A 16,871-nucleotide genomic window follows, 5' to 3' on the forward strand; every position below is an offset into this window, starting at 1 on the left:
TTTTAAACTATGGGCTTGGTAATGCCCTTTCCTAAAATAGGCAACATTGTGCAGTTAAAAAAAGCATCCTACCCATTCAGACAAAATTTTATAGCTTTAAAAACACTTTCTCCAACAAGATTTCTAAGTGTTCTGATTCATTCTAGAAGCATCTCCACTTGAGCATCGCTGATAGATGCACTTAAAAGGTTTCCTCCGCAGGTCCGGATTTCCCGCCTCGGAGAGCGTTACCACCCGAGTGAATGAACTGAGGATCGAAGCAAGCTGCGTTTGAAAGCAAGACCGACAGTGATGTAGATCAGCGTTCCCGGGTGAGCTGACCCCGACGTACAGTAAGTGTACCTTTTGTTTTCTTTGTACTATCGTTTTATCACTTTTTGCGTGTGCCTTTGCTGATGGTTCTAATCCCGTCTTGCTTTTTGTTATTCCTCTGCCCTAAAGTAATTCCCACGGAGTAGGGATGATCCCTAGTGTCTTCTACTGTACTCCATATTTCTACATCTTCGCCCTGAGCTAATCAGTTTTTGTTGTCACTCTGACCTTTTCCTCTCTTAAAGGTAACTTCTTCCTGCACTTCCTGGGTCTTTTGTATTGTTTTCTCCTCTGCAGCTATTTCTAATTGTCCTGATATCCTGGTAGTTATTCTGAGGAGGTTTCTTTTAGAATGTATGCTGGCTTTGTTATTCTAGTGACTTCCAGTTTGGTTATGGGCCGTTCTGGTCTTCCTAATACAACACTGTCTTCCCACAACAGCCTGTCCCAAACACTGTGCAAAAAATCCACCAAATTATGTAGCAGTCTCTTCCCCTGGCTGACAACTCAGTCAGGCGTTAGAGTCCATTAGGGCAGTGACAAATCTTCCAGTATTGGAAGACTCTTATTCCATGTCCTCACAGCTATAATTCCTGTAAAGCAAAATATAACCAGATCTTTCAACATTTTCTAGGCCTGGGTTTCTGGAGCCCTCATCCATCTTAATAGCCCCAATATTTGCTGCAGTTTGTCACTATGAAGTAGATCCATCAATTAGCACTAATTTCACTCACTGTGAGTCTATCTAGCAGTATATTATTAAACCGACAACTGTTTACTAAGAAAATATAATCTGTCACACCTACACTCTGCCACTTTCCCATTTGCCGGAGCCCTTCGCAAGTGGGGCGGCGGACAGAAGACTCGTCCCGCATGTGCAGCGAAATCAGAAGACAAAGTTGGACACAGCTCCACCCCTGACGTGCCACCTTCCTCCCCTCCCCTCATGGCAGCACTGGCGGAAGGCAAAGGTAGAGGTACGGGGAGGGAGGCAAGCAATCCAGCCCACCAGGCAGCTGCTCAGCCGCCTGCCCCGTTCCAGCCGTGGCGCCACAGGCAACCAAGGACATACAGTGGAACAGAGCATGCGGGCAAGTCGGCAGCTGCCCTGCACTTCCAACGGGCCAGATCATGTGCCTTCTCTCCTATGTTTCTGCCTGCTGCTTAGAGATCCAGCGCCCCACACCCACCTGCGTTGGCTGGTGGGCGGCTGCTGCTGGACACTGTCAGGCCCCGCACGCTCACTGCCTCCTGTGCATGCATTGGGGGCATCCAATTTGGGTGGGCTGTGGCCTCAGCAGCCAGTCCCCCTGCGGGCCAGATCTGGGCCTTGTGTTTGACGTGGCTGGTTGAAGTCTTCGTTCCTGCCCTCAAACAACAAGGCAAGTGGACATGAGCGATCATTTATAGTTATTGACCGACCTCCTTGCAGCAAACAGCCTGACTAGCACAAGAAAAAAAAATCTGCCTCTGCCTCCCAGCAATTTGCCTGATGGAGCAAACAGCAAGTTTCACTTTCACTTTCACTTTCACCATGGGCCTCCCAATCATCAGCTGTTTCAGGCTGCACGATTGCCATAGCCTATTGCAGCATCCGCAAGCCCCATTTCCCCATTTGCTGCAAGGAGGTAAATTGCTGGGAGGCAGAGGCTGTAGGGTTGAGGCCAGTGGGTGGGTAGGACGACATTCAGCGTACAAGACGCACCCAAATTTTCACCCTCTTTTTTGGGGGAGGCGGGGTAGTGCATCTTATACTCTGAAAAATACGGTAACTGCTTCTCTTCTGAAGAGAAAAAAAAGTGTTTGTCATATCTTTGTAAAGAGATAAATTGTTTGGGGAGACAACTGAAAAAAGAATGAAGTCCATCTTACAGGTTTTATTTGAAAATATCAATTTGATAGTTCAATAACAGTTCTGCAAACCCAAGATTATGTCCAAAGTGAGGAAATAACAATTGGACCTGATTTGCAATTTGAGGAATTTGAATTTGACCTGTTGAAGTCAGATGTGAAGACAGGGTTTGGTTTGCCAGAAAAGATTGAAAGAGTATGAATATAATGAAATTCCAAGATAATGGCTATGACGAAGGATGGACTGGACTTTCTTGACAAGAGGAATGCAGTGTTGTCAAGGCTAATTATTCAACAATAGATATTTACAACAGAGTCTTATGTTCCATTTAAAAGTTCCCTAAGGAAATATTTCACTATTGAACCAAATGAAGGTATTTGACTCAGATATCATGATTGTGGTGATTTGTGGTAAATAGGAAACATGTAGATTTTCTATGAATAAATTACAATAGTTAACAAGGTGCTTTGAATTTTAACTTTGCCGTTCTTTGTTAATTATGTTTTCATTCACATATGCGTACAAAGGCCCTACTTACCTTTCTAGTTTTCCTCAGCTGTTGACAGGAGCAACCAGTTTTCTTAATGAATGCTGTTCTCCAAGTAGGTTCCATTTTCAGGATCATCTGGAAGCCACCCATCCAAATCCATTTGAAGACGCTTCCAAAGTATTGCGAGAATGGAGCCTGCTCTCATAATCCTTCAGAAGCCTCTTTCTCCAAACTTTGCAGATATTGATGGGCCAGGTGGCCATCTCAATGGTGGGAACTAGGTGGATGGAGGAAGTTGCAGCATCCCTGTAGTCAGGCCCGCAGTCATATTCCTTTTAGGATCTTTGGCCTGCCACACTCTCTATTATTTTACTATGCCGTTTCATTACTGGGAAATAGGGAGGGGGGAATAGTAAGGAGCAGAATGTGTTGTCAAAATAAAACATTCCTTTCTAGAAGCCCAAGGTCATCTTTTGTCTTCGCACCTCTGCACCTGACCGGAACTTAGATGGGTGGAAATGCCAGTGTGGCAGACGAAGATTGGACCATGGGATGGACTTGTGGGTGTGGGGGCAAGGAACTTTCAACTGAGTGGAAACCCAGGAAGCTTTCAGATTCAAGTTTCCACAGATTGTACCAACATGTCTCTCTTATTAAATTGGAACTTGTGATGAAAGCTATGCCTTGGACTCTGATTTCATTCTGGATGATATTTGGAACGCTGACACCTGTAGTCCTAAAGGTGGACCAGCTGCCAAGCAACTGAATTTTGATCACATGACTATGGGGAAACTGCAACAACCATAATTTGGCACCGGCCACAATTCCTTTCATTAAATGCCCTCACAATTTTGAATGGTCACTGACAAAATGGTTGTATGTTGAGGACTACCTGTATCACACAGCTGCTACAAATGCTTTCTTGAGGTGCATTCTTATCATTTTTTTTTAGTCATTTATTTGACATTTATAGGCCGCCCTTTTCCCTGAGGGGACTCAGGGCGGCTTACAATTAATGGGAAGGGAGTGTAAGACAAAACACAAGAAAGAAAAAAAAATGTGAATAAAAAAAATAAACCGATAAAACACAACATTCATTCAGCATTCGGGTGGGGCGAGGTTCGGGTCTTATCCCCAGGCCTGACAGGATAGCCAGATCTTGAGGGCTGTGCGGAAGGTCTGGACGGTGGTGAGGGTGCGAATCTCCACGGGGAGATCGTTCCAAAGCGTCGGAGCTGCTACTGAGAAGGCTCTCCTCCGCGTAGTCGCCAGTCGGCACTGACTGGCGGATGGAATTCGGAGGAGGCCTACTCTATGCGATCTGATGGGACGAAGGGAGGTAATTGGCAGAAGGCGGTCTCTCAGATAGTCAGATCCACTACCATGGAGGGCTTTGTGAATGGTGAGTAGCACCTTGAAGCGCACCCGGAGATCAACAGGTAGCCAGCGCAGCTCACGGATGATCGGTGTTATGTGGGCGAACCGTGGTGCATTATCATCATTGCCAACATCATCATTTTGTGGTGCACAAAATCCAGATCATAGGAAGCAAGTCTATACAAGTAGCCTCGACTTACAACTACCATAGACTCCAAAATTTCGGTTGCTAAGCTAATTATCATAGTTAATTATCATAGAGCCAAGGTGGCGCAGTGGTTAAATGCAGCACTGCAGGCTACTGCTAGATCAGCAGGTCAGCGGTTCAAATCTCACCGGCTCAGGGTTGACTCAGCCTTCCATCCTTCCGAGGTGGGTAAAATGAGGACCCAGATTGTTGGGGGCAATATGCTGACTCTCTGTAAACCGCTTAGAGAGGCCTGAAAGGCCTATGAAGCGGTATATAAGTCTACTGCTATTGCTATTGCTATTGCTAGTTGTAAGAGTTATCATTGTTAAGTGAATCACTGCAGTTGTTAAGTTAGTAACACGGTTGTTAAGTGAATCTGGTTTCCCCATTGACTTTGCTTGTCACAAGGTCGCAAAGGTGGACTACATGACACTGGGACACAGCAACCGTCATAAATGTGAGTCAGTTGCCAAACATCTGAATTTTGATCACATGACCATGGGGGTGTTACAGTGAACATGTGAAAAGCTTTTCTCAGTCCCGTTGTAACTTTGAACAATCAACTATTGAACAATGAACAAATGAACTATTGCCAATGGAGGATTGTCTATAATCTTCCTTGGTGAACTATTTAATCCTTCCATCTTTTACACCAGGGGTAGTCAACCTTTTTATACCTACCGCCCACTTTTGTATCTCTGTTAGTAGTAACATTTTCTAACCCCCCCCCACCCCACCGGTTCCACAGTAATGGTGATTTATAAAGTAGGGAAGTAACTTTATAAAATTTATAAAGCAGAGTTACAGCAAACCCCTCCCGCCCACCATGAAAGCTGGAAGGCCCACTAGTGGGCGGTAGGGACCAGGTTGACTACCACTGGTTTACACGATGTACCTTTATTGTATTTAGAACTTTTCTGAGCTTTTTACATAGCTTTGGATTCCTTGATTAGGCACTTTAACATTATATAGCCACTTTTCACAATATTCCTCTTACCCTGCTATTTTTAAGGTGTACATTACCTAGTTTCTTAAGTCACTTCAGTGATTAAGTGTTCACTATCAGTAATAGCAAATAAATTGCTGATACCTTTCGCCATCATTTGAAGGAGAAAGTTGTCAGCACTATAAAGGAAACATCTCTTAGGAAAGACCATGCTTGGTTGAGTGCCTCTCTGGAATGTTGTGATTAAAGTTGCCTATACGTTAGACACTAATAACAATATTTTATTAGTTATTTCCATTTATTTTAATTAAACAATATTTCAGAACTAGATGTAATTGTCTAGGCCAGGGATCTGCAACCTTTAAACACTCAAAGAGCCATTTGGACCAGTTTTCTACAGAAAAAAATGGGAGCCAAAAAACCTGGGTGGGCATGGCCAACTCAATGTCACTCCTCCCACCCAGTCACATGACACCCCCTCCCAGCCACACCTACCCAGGTTTTCTGGCTCTCTGTGTTTTGTGTGGAGAATGAGTCTCTTCCTCTCTCTCTCTCCTCTCTCTCGTTTCTTTTTCCTCTCATTCTTTCCCTTCATCATTTTCTCATTTCTCTCTTTCTCCCCTTTTCTCTCTCCCTCCCTCCCTTTCATTTGTTTTTCCTTTTCCTCTCCCTTTTTTCTTTTTTCTTCCTTCTCTCGTTTCCCTTTTTCCCTTTTCTCATTCTCTCCCTCCAGCTCTCTCCCTCTCTTTCCCCCCTTTTCTCTCTCCCATTTCTCTCCCCCCTCTCTCTGTGTCTCTTCTCGCTCTCTCAGAAAGAAGACACTGGGCTGACCTGGCAAGCTCTCTTTGGGGCTCTTCGCTACTCCTTTCTTCTTGGCAACTTTTCAGAAATCCGGGCTGGCTGAGGAGTGATCATGAGCCGCGGCTTCCCCCAATATGACCCTCCTCCTCCTGCGACCCACTGGCTGGCTTTGCAGGAGTGGAAAGGCGCACACGAGGGGAGATACCTTCCTCAAGCAAAGTGTGCCGCCAGCGGCATTGATAGAAAAGCGTCCTCTGGGTGGCTTTAAATCTTGCACTTGGGACTTTTGCCATCTGGAGGACGCTTTTCAATCAACGCTGGTGGCGGGATCACTCAGCTGGAGAAGTAAAAAAGCTCAGCAGTGAGAAAAGGGGGTTGGCTCCGAACCTCGCCCACCCACCTCCGGGGATCAGGTTCAGAGAAAGCCGGAGTGCCCTTGCCAAAGACGCTTGCCCGTCAGCTGGTCAACCCGCCCATTCCGTGCACCTTCGCTGTGCTTTGGCCAAGCTCGCTTGAGGAAGGCATCTCCGCTCGTGCGTGCTCTCCCAGCCCCACAACAGCCGGCCAGGAGGTTGCACGAGGAGGGGGGTCGTCTTCGGGAAAGCTGCCACCACTGCTCATGCTCACTCCTCAGCTGTGGGCCTGTCCCTCATTCCATCTACACTCCACCCGGATCCCACTCCCACCCTGCCAGCCCTTGTGTTAGTGAGGTTGGCATCAGCCACAGTCGGTGTCTCAAGGTGGAGAGTAGATCACGCGACCGGGTTGGCAGGGAGCCGCAAGAGAGGAGTCAAAGAGCCACATGAGGCGCCGGAGCCGTGGTTGCGACACCCTGTCTAGGTGACATCTCTTGATTCTGATGCAGACTAGGATTGGGGTTTTTTTTTTACAACTGTACCACCCAGTTGGGTCATGTTCAGTTTTTGATCCAGCAAGACACCCACATCTTTTCATATCTACAGTTGTCTGACTTTTCCTATTCCTTTTCTTCCCATAGTATGGTGGCTACTTAGTACGAATTTCACACCTTTGAATTTCAACATCTTTGGATTTTAATTAAAAATTCCATAAAAACAGCATCATATAGAACAACTATAGTTTTATGCCTTGACGCTAAGCTAATTATTACAGTAGTAAAAAACACTTGTATTAATTAGGCATTTACGGTATTTCCGAAAATGTTTAGCATTAAGATATAAATGCAAACTGTAGCAGGGGTAGAAATTCATTACAACTCAAGATTTCTAAAACATACATTTCAATGCATTTTCAAGATACTCACTTATTTATCACATTACTTTTTTTCTGACTGTGATGTACATTTTTTATTCAGGAGAGATGATGTCATTTGAACAATTGTGCTTAAGGACAAACCACTAAGTTGACTCTTGTTTTCTTTTATCTCCATCAAAGCAGCCAAAATATTGTCTCTAAAATAAAATAAATGAGAACTTCCAAGATCAGCTTAATATATTCCTACAAAAATCACCTCTGAATAACACACTTACCTAGTAATTTGTGGATGTAACTCTTCAAGTTTCTTGACTACTTTGCGGAAACTCCTTAAGTTTAATGTATTTGGAGTTATAAAAGTAGATGATGGATTTGGAGTAAACTGTACTGAGCCAAATGGCAAGAGGCTGCCTGCAATATCCTAGATACAAAATAAACAAAAACTGTAGTTGCACTCTTGATTACAATATTAATGCTCTCATTACGGAAACTAACATTCAAACAATGCTGTAACATTAGAAAGAAGATAACTGAGGTTTTCAGAAATAAGATCTTCTATTATGTATTCAATACAACCAAATTGATTAAAGTTTTTCACATGCATTGCAGACATGGCAATATTAAAAGGTTAACAAATTATCTAAAATGTTCTCTTTCAATTACATTCCATTCAATCTAGAAATTTCTTCAATAGCATAACCATAGCAATTGTTACAGTAGAATCAGCCAATCAGAATAGAGCTGGAAAGAACCTTGGACCTTCTAATCCAACCCTCTCCTCAAGCAGCTCTTATACCAAGATGGCAAACCTATGGCACATGTGCCACAGCTGGCACACGAAGCCCTCTCTGCGGGCATGCAAGCCGTCACTCCAGCTCAGCTCCACCAATCATGTGTGCATGCTTCCCGCCAGCCAGCTGATTTTGGGTCCTGCAGAGATGGTGAACAGGAAGAATACGGCTTGCTGATTTCAGGGACATCATAAAGTCCCTGATCGATACAAGAGAAGTTCTTCAAGCCGGCGACAAAAAATCCAGCCATTAGGCTGATTAAATCGGGGCGGTTCCAAAACAGAAGGATACGGAAAGTGTTTCCAGCTGGTGAGGAATTTTTACTGTTTTAAAAGAGACTGCCTATAAAAAACTTAAAAGTTAATTTAAATCTGAGAACAGAAGAAATAAGCGGTGAAATTAAGCTTTGAATGGTTTTGGACAGTGGGTTATCTTACTTTTTAAATGCTATGTTCATGGATGGAATTTATGCAAGCCTTTTAAAATGAATAGATTAAGTTTTCTTCTATTTTTTTCTTTTATTATTATTCTTTGTAACCTATGGACTAAAATAATTCTTCTTCATTACTGCGGGTGTCGCCCCCCCCCCCCGCTTCTTCTCTAACTCATTCAAGAATCTGACCTTTTTTTAACCTTGAATATAAAAAAGATACAAAAGGAAACAAAGAAAATTGTAACAACAGAGGGAAGCAAAAACACTGCTATCGGAGGCTAGAGGTTTGTGTATTGAAAACAAAACACTTTTACTTTCCTCACTGATCATCCTGGCTTGGCACTTCAAGGTCTCATTGCTTATTTATAGAGAGTGATAAGAAGAAAAGCATACAGATGTTCTTTTGAAGTATATCTTTAACCAGAGAAAAGTGAAAATAAAACCTTATTGTGAATTTATACTTAATCTTGTAAAAACCTTCCAAGCCAGAGCAGCAGTGTTTGTCAGCTGGAGATAATGGCATAATTTCAACAGCAGAAAAAAACTTTTAAGCCTGCAAAAGATATTCTTAGAAATTCAGAAATTATCAAACACATTTGAGAGGACGGAGAAGTTGGAAGACCTAGAGCATCTAACAGTAAAATATGATGAAGAAGTTGGAGATGTTTATCAAGTGGAAAAAGTGGAGGTTAGAATCCTAAAAACCAAAGAGGAAAATGACCATAAAGAAATTAAATTTGCTGGTATTTATGGTGATTGGTTTGTTTCTGGAAATGGAAAGAGTGGAACACTGAAAGAGGAATTAAATGGAGGGGAACTCTAGCCCAGATGGCAAGATACAGAAGAAGAAAAAACAAAAGAATTTATGGATTTAAAGAGAGAAATTTTATTAGTAACATCATTGATAACATTACTGACAATTAAAGATAAGCTGATTAAGGAAACAGAAGAAGGGCATCGAAATTACATGAGAGATTTTATAAGCAATGAGTTGCTAAGAGGAGTCCATACAAATTTGATTAAGGAGATGATTAGAGGATTGATACCACAAATGGCAGAAGATGTAAGACTGTTTTGCTACTAGAAAGATACAGATTGATAGATGAAAGTGTACAATTTAAAACTAGTTAAACTTAGTGAAATTTAGTGACAATAGATATAGTCAAATAAATAAATTGATAATGATAATAATGTGTACATGAGTATTGTTATGATAAGTAATATTTGGGTATGAATATTGAATGGTACCCATGAAAGGAAGATTAGAAATCTTTCTGGTTATATATAAAGGTTAATAAAAAAGAATTAAGTTAAATTTAGTTAAGTTTTGACTATTGGGGGAAAATGTTATGATGCAGGATATAGTCAAATAAAGGAGGGATAATGATAACAATGTATATGTATGTATGTAGGTTTGTATGTATGTATGTATGCATGCATGCATGCATGCATGGGTACAACATAAGGAAACTGGATGTAAATTGTAAACAATGATTTGGAAAGGAGGATTAGAAATTTTTGTTACTAAATATTATGGATGTCTAGCTAGAATAGGCCATAAGGATTCAGTGTTATTGGAGGATTTTAGAAATAGTAAATGAAATGCCAGTATTTCGTTATGTTTTAAATTTTGGTATATTTTATGATGAAGGATGTTTAAACAAATAGTCAAATGAAAATGGAGGTATGATGATGGTAATATGTATAAATATCTGAGTTAAAATACTTGAGTTAATATGAATTATGCTTGATGACTGTGGAAGAGATGCACGAAAGTCTTCTGTAACCAACTGATACACTTTTTACAGTATGTAAAGAAGGAGGATTCTTTGTATTGTGTTTGTTTTGAAAATAAAAAAAAATTATTTTAAAAAAAGGAAGAATACAGGATGGAACCCTGTGGCATCCCACTGCTTATTTCCCTCCATGCAGTACCATTAAGGACTACTTGTTGAGTACAGTTTGTCAGGCTGTTACAAATCCATCTGGTAGTGATGCTACCTATCCCACTTTTTTCTAGCTTACCAAAAAGTAGGTTGTGGTCTACTTTGTCAAATGACTTGCTGAAGTCTAAGTGTATTATGACCCCAGCATTTCACTGATCTACTAATTTAACCACTTTGTCAAAAATGAAATAAGGTTGGTTTGGCATTGTGTTTTTAACAGACCCATGCTGACTTTTAGTTATAACTTTGTTTCTAGATGTTCTCAGATACAATGGTTCTGAGATAACATCTGCCAACTCTTTCAGAACTCTGGGATGTAAACCATTATATCCCGGTGATTTATATTCGTCAATATCAAATAGGTATTCTCTAACTATATTCTTATTTTAATTTCTAGTCTGTCTTTTACATTTAGGTGTTTGGTAGGCTGGGTTACAGTTTCTTTTTTGCGTGACGACTAGAGAGGGAAGGCCTGGAAAAACACCCTGAAAAATTGGGGGAAAAATTCCCCCCCCCCCAAGCCATCTTTTCTGGAAAAAATTGGGGGGTGGGAAAGACTGACGAATATGTTATTTTCTATTGATAAATAATATATTTATGACATTGGTATTCATGAAGTCCTTAATGAAAGATTTATGTGATTTTTTTGTGTGTGTAAAGTTTTAAATTAAATTCTCTCAACTGAAGATAAACAAATCCTGGAATACAATTCAAGTAACACTGTACTTCTCAATGTAGTTCTCAAACAAGAGAAATATAAATGTATGCCACTAGGGGGCACTGCAGGGCAGAGACTCCAGCTTAGTTTGCTTGTGTTCCTCCGACCTCCTACAGTTGAGTAATTGTTTGTATACTTCACAGGCCTTAACTGACAAGTAAGAGTGTAAATTTGTGTGAAAAATTAGTTTCTCTTTTGTAACCCTTAAATGATTCCCTATTAATGTTCTCCATCATCACAGCATAATGTTTACCTATAGTCCAGGGACGTGCAGTCAGGGGAGGCAGAGCCTCACCACTGTCATCCTGAAAAGGAAAATAAAATGTAAAAGGAAAAAGGCTGGGGTAGTTGCTGCCAGAGTCACCGTGTGGATGATGACTCTGCTTGGTGCTTAACTGTTTAAAAAAGCCTCTAAGAAAAGCGCCCTCTAGGGGAGGAGGTTAACCTTGGAAGACCTGCACTTATCAGTTAAGCTTATCTATATTAAACCTTGCAATAGACAGACAGATACGTCTTCTGATATGTAATCCCATAAAAGTTACCTCTTGGTCTACTTCAAAGGATGCTTTTTTTGGTGAAGATTTAGAAAATGTAATGTCAGAATTGGGCACTTCTGAAGAACCCGAGGCAGGTCGGAAAGCATTTGCCAATGGCAAAGCAGCCAACGGTGGTGACTTCAGATCATCTTTGGAGACATCAGACATTTTTAAAGTCAAAGGATCATCTGGAGGCAGCATGAATGGAGCTGAGATTGCAGCAGGAACTCCCAAAATCAGTTCAGAGTTGTTCTGATATTTGTTTCTCGTTTTAGAAAGTGGCCCTTGATTTTCACATTTTTCTTTCATGCAGTTTTGATTCTCTTGGATTCCTTTTTCCTTAATTGTCCTTTTAAGATGAAGTTTCATTGCTTTTCCTTTTATTTCTCTCCCATTCATTTCTTGCACGGCCAGCTTTGCATCACAGGCTGTTTTAAAAGTAAGAGCTGCATACCTAAAATGTAAAATATATGCAGAATTTTTAAAATAATACTTTTTGTACATTTCATTAATTAAATATAGGAGACGATTAATGCATTGAGTTAGATTCATTACATTTATTTGGCATTTTAGAAAGTTTCTTTTGGCCAGTGATGGGTGGATGCTGCCAGGTAAACATTAATTCTTTCTTCCTTGGAAGGTGAACAAAAACTTTAAAAATAAACTTATCATAGAATCATAGGACTACAAGGGATCTTGGAGATATTCTAATCCAACCCCCTGCCCAGACAGGAGACCCCATACCATCCTGGACAAATGGATGCCCATTTTTTTCTTGAAAACCTTCAGCAATGGAAGACCCACAATTCCAGGAGGCCAGCTGTTCTATTCTCACTGTCAGGAAATTTCTCCTTAGTTCCAGGTTGGATGTCTTTTTAATGAGATTCCACCTATCACTTCTTGTCCTGCCCTCAGGTGCTTTGGAGAATAAGCAACCCCTTCTTTTCCATGACTCCCCCTCAAGCACTAGAAGACAGCTATTGTGTCACCCCTAATTCTTCTCTTTGTTAACTAGATGTACCTAGTTCCCTTAATTGTTCATCATATAGTTTAGCCTCCAGACCTCTGGTCATCTTAGTTGCTGTTTGCTGTTCTCTGCACTCTTACTACTCAGCATCTTTTATGCATTGTAGTGACCACAACAGTACGCAGTACTCCAAGTTGACCTCACTAGTGCAATATAGAGCAGTACTATCACTTCTCATCGGCTCAAAGCTATCCCCCTGTTAATGCAGCTTAGGACTACATTGGCTTTTTGATAGCTGCAGCAAACTCAGACTTAAATAATGGTCCAACAGGACACCTGGATCCCTTTCAGTTATAACTGTTATTCCACATGCTGCCTCTTCTATATCTGTGCATTTAATTGTTTCTCCCTAAATGTAGGACCTTACCTTTCCCACCCCCACCCTGCATAAGGCAAATTCCTTTTAGTCAATCAAGATCCTTCTGAATTTTAAACTTCTCTTCCAAAGTGCTAATAATTCCCCTAGCATGGTCTTGTCTACAAATTTGATGAGCTCCCTTTCTATCCTCTCATCTAGATCATTTATGAAGATGTTGAAGAGCACTGGGATCAAGACAGAACCATGAGGAGCTCCACTGCATGCTTCTCTCCTTATACAGTAGATGTAATTCCATTGAGGACTGTTTGCTGAACGAGGTTGATCAGACAACTGCAAATCTATCTGATGATGGTACTATCTATCACATTGTTCTATGTTACTAAGAAGTAAACGGTAGTCTGCTTTGTCAAATGCCTCATTGTCTAAGTATGCTACATCCGCAGGATTTTCTTGATCCACTAATTTAGTCACTTTATCAAAGAAGAGAATAAAATTTGTTTGGCATCATCTGTTTTTAACAAACTTATGCTGGCTTCTAGTAATCACTTTCTAGGTGCTCACAAATCCTAAAATCATTTTAGGACCTTTCTTGCCACAGTTGTTAAGTTGTTACATAAATAACTGCAATTGTTAAGTTAGTAATACGATTGTTAAGAGGATCTGGCTTGACTTTGCTTGTCAGATAGTTGCAAAAGGTGATCACATGACCCCATTATAAATGAATTGTGATACCATGGGGATCCTGCAACAGTTGTAAGTGTGAAAAGTGGCCATAAGTCATTTTTTTCAGTGCCGTTGTAACTTTGAATGGTCACTACATGAACTGATATCTATCTATCTATCTATCTATCTATCTATCTATCTATCTATCTATCTATCTATCTATCTATCTATCATCTATCTATCTATCTATCTATCATCTATCTATCTATCTATCTATCTATCTATCTATCTATCTATCTATCTACCTACCTACCTACCTATCTGATTTTTTTTAATTTTTAGACAAACACAAACCAAGAAACAACTCCCTGGATATTTTGACAATCAGCTGTGTTTGTTAAGATTCCCTTAATATGGAATAGAAATCCAGAGGGCTCCTCCTACTGGAGGAAATTTAAATGTTACAAAGCTCGACAGGCTTGGTGAGCAAAATACAGACTAAGAGACTGAAACAGACAAAACAAGAGAAGTAGCAGCTGGGTGTTTTGTCCTTGGCTATACAGAAGAAGATAACAGTAATTTCGACCCTGAGAAAATTTAAGGAGCGTTTGTGTTTGTTTTTTTCCTTTTCTTTGCTCTCTTTGAAGAAAGCTAATTTACAACTGCATTTGTTTAGTTCTGAAATTGGATTACTACTGGATTATATTAACTCAGTAGAACACCCTTCTTTTAAAGAGAAGAAGAAGAATTGAAAAAATTAAAGAATTAAATAAACTTTAAATTTGGACTAATTGTAGAGAGATAATTGGTGAAGTTTTAAAAACTTTTTAAATTGCTATAAAATAGTGTTTCAGATTTATGGAAAAATATTTTTGATGCTAAAAGAAGTATGTGAATCCTTGATAGATAATAAAGTTTGTTTAAACACACAGAAAAGAGAAGAGGAATTTGAAGGGGTAAGTTTAAAGGAAATGCAAGAAGCTAAAAGTTTAGAAGCAAAAGAAGTAAAAGACAAGAATCAATTAGACAATACTAGAGAAATTCATAGAAAGTTAGAAAGTGTAGAGAGGAAAAGGGGGAAACCCTCCCCCCAAAAGAAGCAGTTAAAAGACAAAAAGGGACCTATTCTGCAGAGACAAGTGGAAGTTCTGGTGAGGGGGGTGCAAATCATATAACAAAAAGAGGTAAAAGGGATACAGAAGAGAAAGGGCAACACACATAAAAATAAAAAAAGAGAAACAAGACTTCAAGAGAAAGACTTCAAGTCTTTAAAATATAAAATGGAGGAAGAGACGGTAAAGGAGACAATGATTAGCTGGGGAAGAAATTTTGGTCATAATATAGAGTTAGAAAAATGGGATAAACTGTGGGGAAAAAAATATAAATTTACGACGGCAGTAGTTTACAAAGAAAATCTCTATAAAATGTTTTATAGATGGCATTTTCCTCCAGCGAGATTGGCCAAAATGTACCCAAATTTATCCCCTAATTGTTGGAGATGCAACCACAAGCCTGGAACATTCTATCACATGTGGTGGACGTGCCCCATAACAAGGAAGTACTGGTGTAAAATTTGGAAGTGGTTAGAAGAAATTACTGAGCGAAAAATAGAACTCAAACCAGAAGCATTCTTATTAGGACTACTGGATCAAAAAATGGAGAAACAATCTCAATACATAATCATACACATACTCACTGCAGCAGCAAAGATTGCCTTCGCACAAAACTGGAAAAAAATCGTATTACCCTCAGATGAAACTACAATCAGGAAAATACTTGAATGCGCAGAAATGGATAGAATGACAATAGAACTAAAAGAAAGAGAAGAATCGGACTTCTATAAAGTATGGAATAAAGTGTACAAGTGGCTAGAAAACAGAAGCCAAGACAGAAAATCGAGAATACAAATATATGGAGATATAAATAATGAATACTATTATAAGTTTCTTACATTATAGGACAAGGTTATCGTGAGAGGAAGGCAATGCAGAAGGGAGAATTATAAAAATTAAGAAGGAAAGCCATCAGAGAAAGCTGTACAATTACTATATATTGTTATGTATGTTCTGTGTTTTATCTTATTGTGTTTTTTTTCTTTGCTGTGTCTTTCCTATTGTTTTTAAAGATCAAAACATTTAATAAAAAATATTTTTTAAAAAAAACTTCAAGAGGCAGAACAAAAATCATTAAAAATGGGATCCTTAAAAGAGCAAGAGATGATGGATAAGGAGGAAAATGTTAACAGAAAAGAGGCACAATAATAGGGTAAATATCAATATATATATATATGTGTGTGTGTGTGTGTGTGTGTGTGTATTAATATACATTAATATAATTATATAATTATACCATTAATTTTTAATGTAATTTAAACAATGTGGGGAATTTAAAATGTTAATGATTGGGGAAGAGGAATTTGTGAGATATTTTCTGGGAAGAAGAAGTAGGATAAACAACTGGAAAATATAAAAAAAGGTGAAATATAGGGCATACAGTGATGTTAACTATATGTAAAAATTGAATAAGAAATGATAAAGAATTATGTAAAGAGAATAAAGTTGGAGTTTTAGTTGAAGTTGGAATAGCAAAGCTATGGTTAAAATGATTAATTTGTAAAGATGAATTAATAGGAATTAGTTGAAGACAAAAAGAAAATTAGTTGAAGACAAAAAGAAAAGGCTGCTTAGTAATGATATGTAAGCTTAAATGAATTAATGGAAAAATATAAAGGATTGTATAAAATAGATGAATATTGATAAAAGTGGGAAGATTAGACTATATTGAAACTATTATTATAAATATGATGTATAAGATGTGACCTGGTCAAAACTCTGTCCATAAAGTATATATGATAGAAAAAAAGAAAAAAATTGCAATAAAACTTTTTTTTAAAAAAAGAATACGAACTTAATTGAAGAACTTGAAATTGACATCATAAAGATTTTTTGGACCAAGATGGGCTGCCTGCCATTTAAGGGCAACCATAGCCGTGTGGCTTGCTTGTCCAGTGCTACTTCAGTATTTTCATGTGAATGTAAAATGGTATTTCTGTCTGTCAGGAAAATATGTATTTTTTAAATGATTTGACGTTGATGATTGATATTCTGAAGAAATCTCACTTCTTCCAACTGCACTGCAAGCAAGTAATACGGACATCATAAAGGCTGAGAAACTGGCAAGAAGATCAATGAAAGCATTTGAACTGTTTACAAAGGGAAAGGGTCCCTCCGGGGAAAA

At 39.3% G+C, this 16,871-nt stretch overlaps 1 protein-coding gene and 1 long non-coding RNA gene across 2 annotated transcripts in view; one reads left to right on the plus strand and one right to left on the minus strand.

Annotated features, from left to right (window-relative positions):
• The first annotated feature begins 272 nt into the window (after positions 1-272).
• The window catches only part of LOC148049307 (uncharacterized), a 42,277-nt gene continuing 25,678 nt past the window's right edge, over positions 273-16,871 (plus strand). The window contains exon 1 of the long non-coding RNA XR_015695555.1: positions 273-332. This is a non-coding gene — a long non-coding RNA (uncharacterized LOC148049307). The remainder of the gene's footprint in view (positions 333-16,871) is intronic.
• Positions 6,997-16,871, minus strand: part of RBM44 (RNA binding motif protein 44) — a 36,167-nt gene continuing 26,292 nt past the window's right edge. Inside the window, exons 9-11 of the mRNA XM_087706118.1 lie at positions 11,632-12,079; positions 7,477-7,622; positions 6,997-7,398 (exon numbers count right to left, since the gene is read on the minus strand). Of these exons, the coding sequence (XP_087562244.1) occupies positions 7,263-7,398; positions 7,477-7,622; positions 11,632-12,079 (730 nt within the window). The 3' untranslated portion in view covers positions 6,997-7,262. The remainder of the gene's footprint in view (positions 7,399-7,476; positions 7,623-11,631; positions 12,080-16,871) is intronic.

Source organism: Thamnophis sirtalis, unplaced genomic scaffold (assembly GCF_051295495.1).
Source record: "Thamnophis sirtalis isolate CommonGarterSnake01/CBP01778 unplaced genomic scaffold, rThaSir2_p1.2 scaffold_1, whole genome shotgun sequence".
Taxonomy (NCBI): Eukaryota; Metazoa; Chordata; class Lepidosauria; order Squamata; family Natricidae; genus Thamnophis; species Thamnophis sirtalis.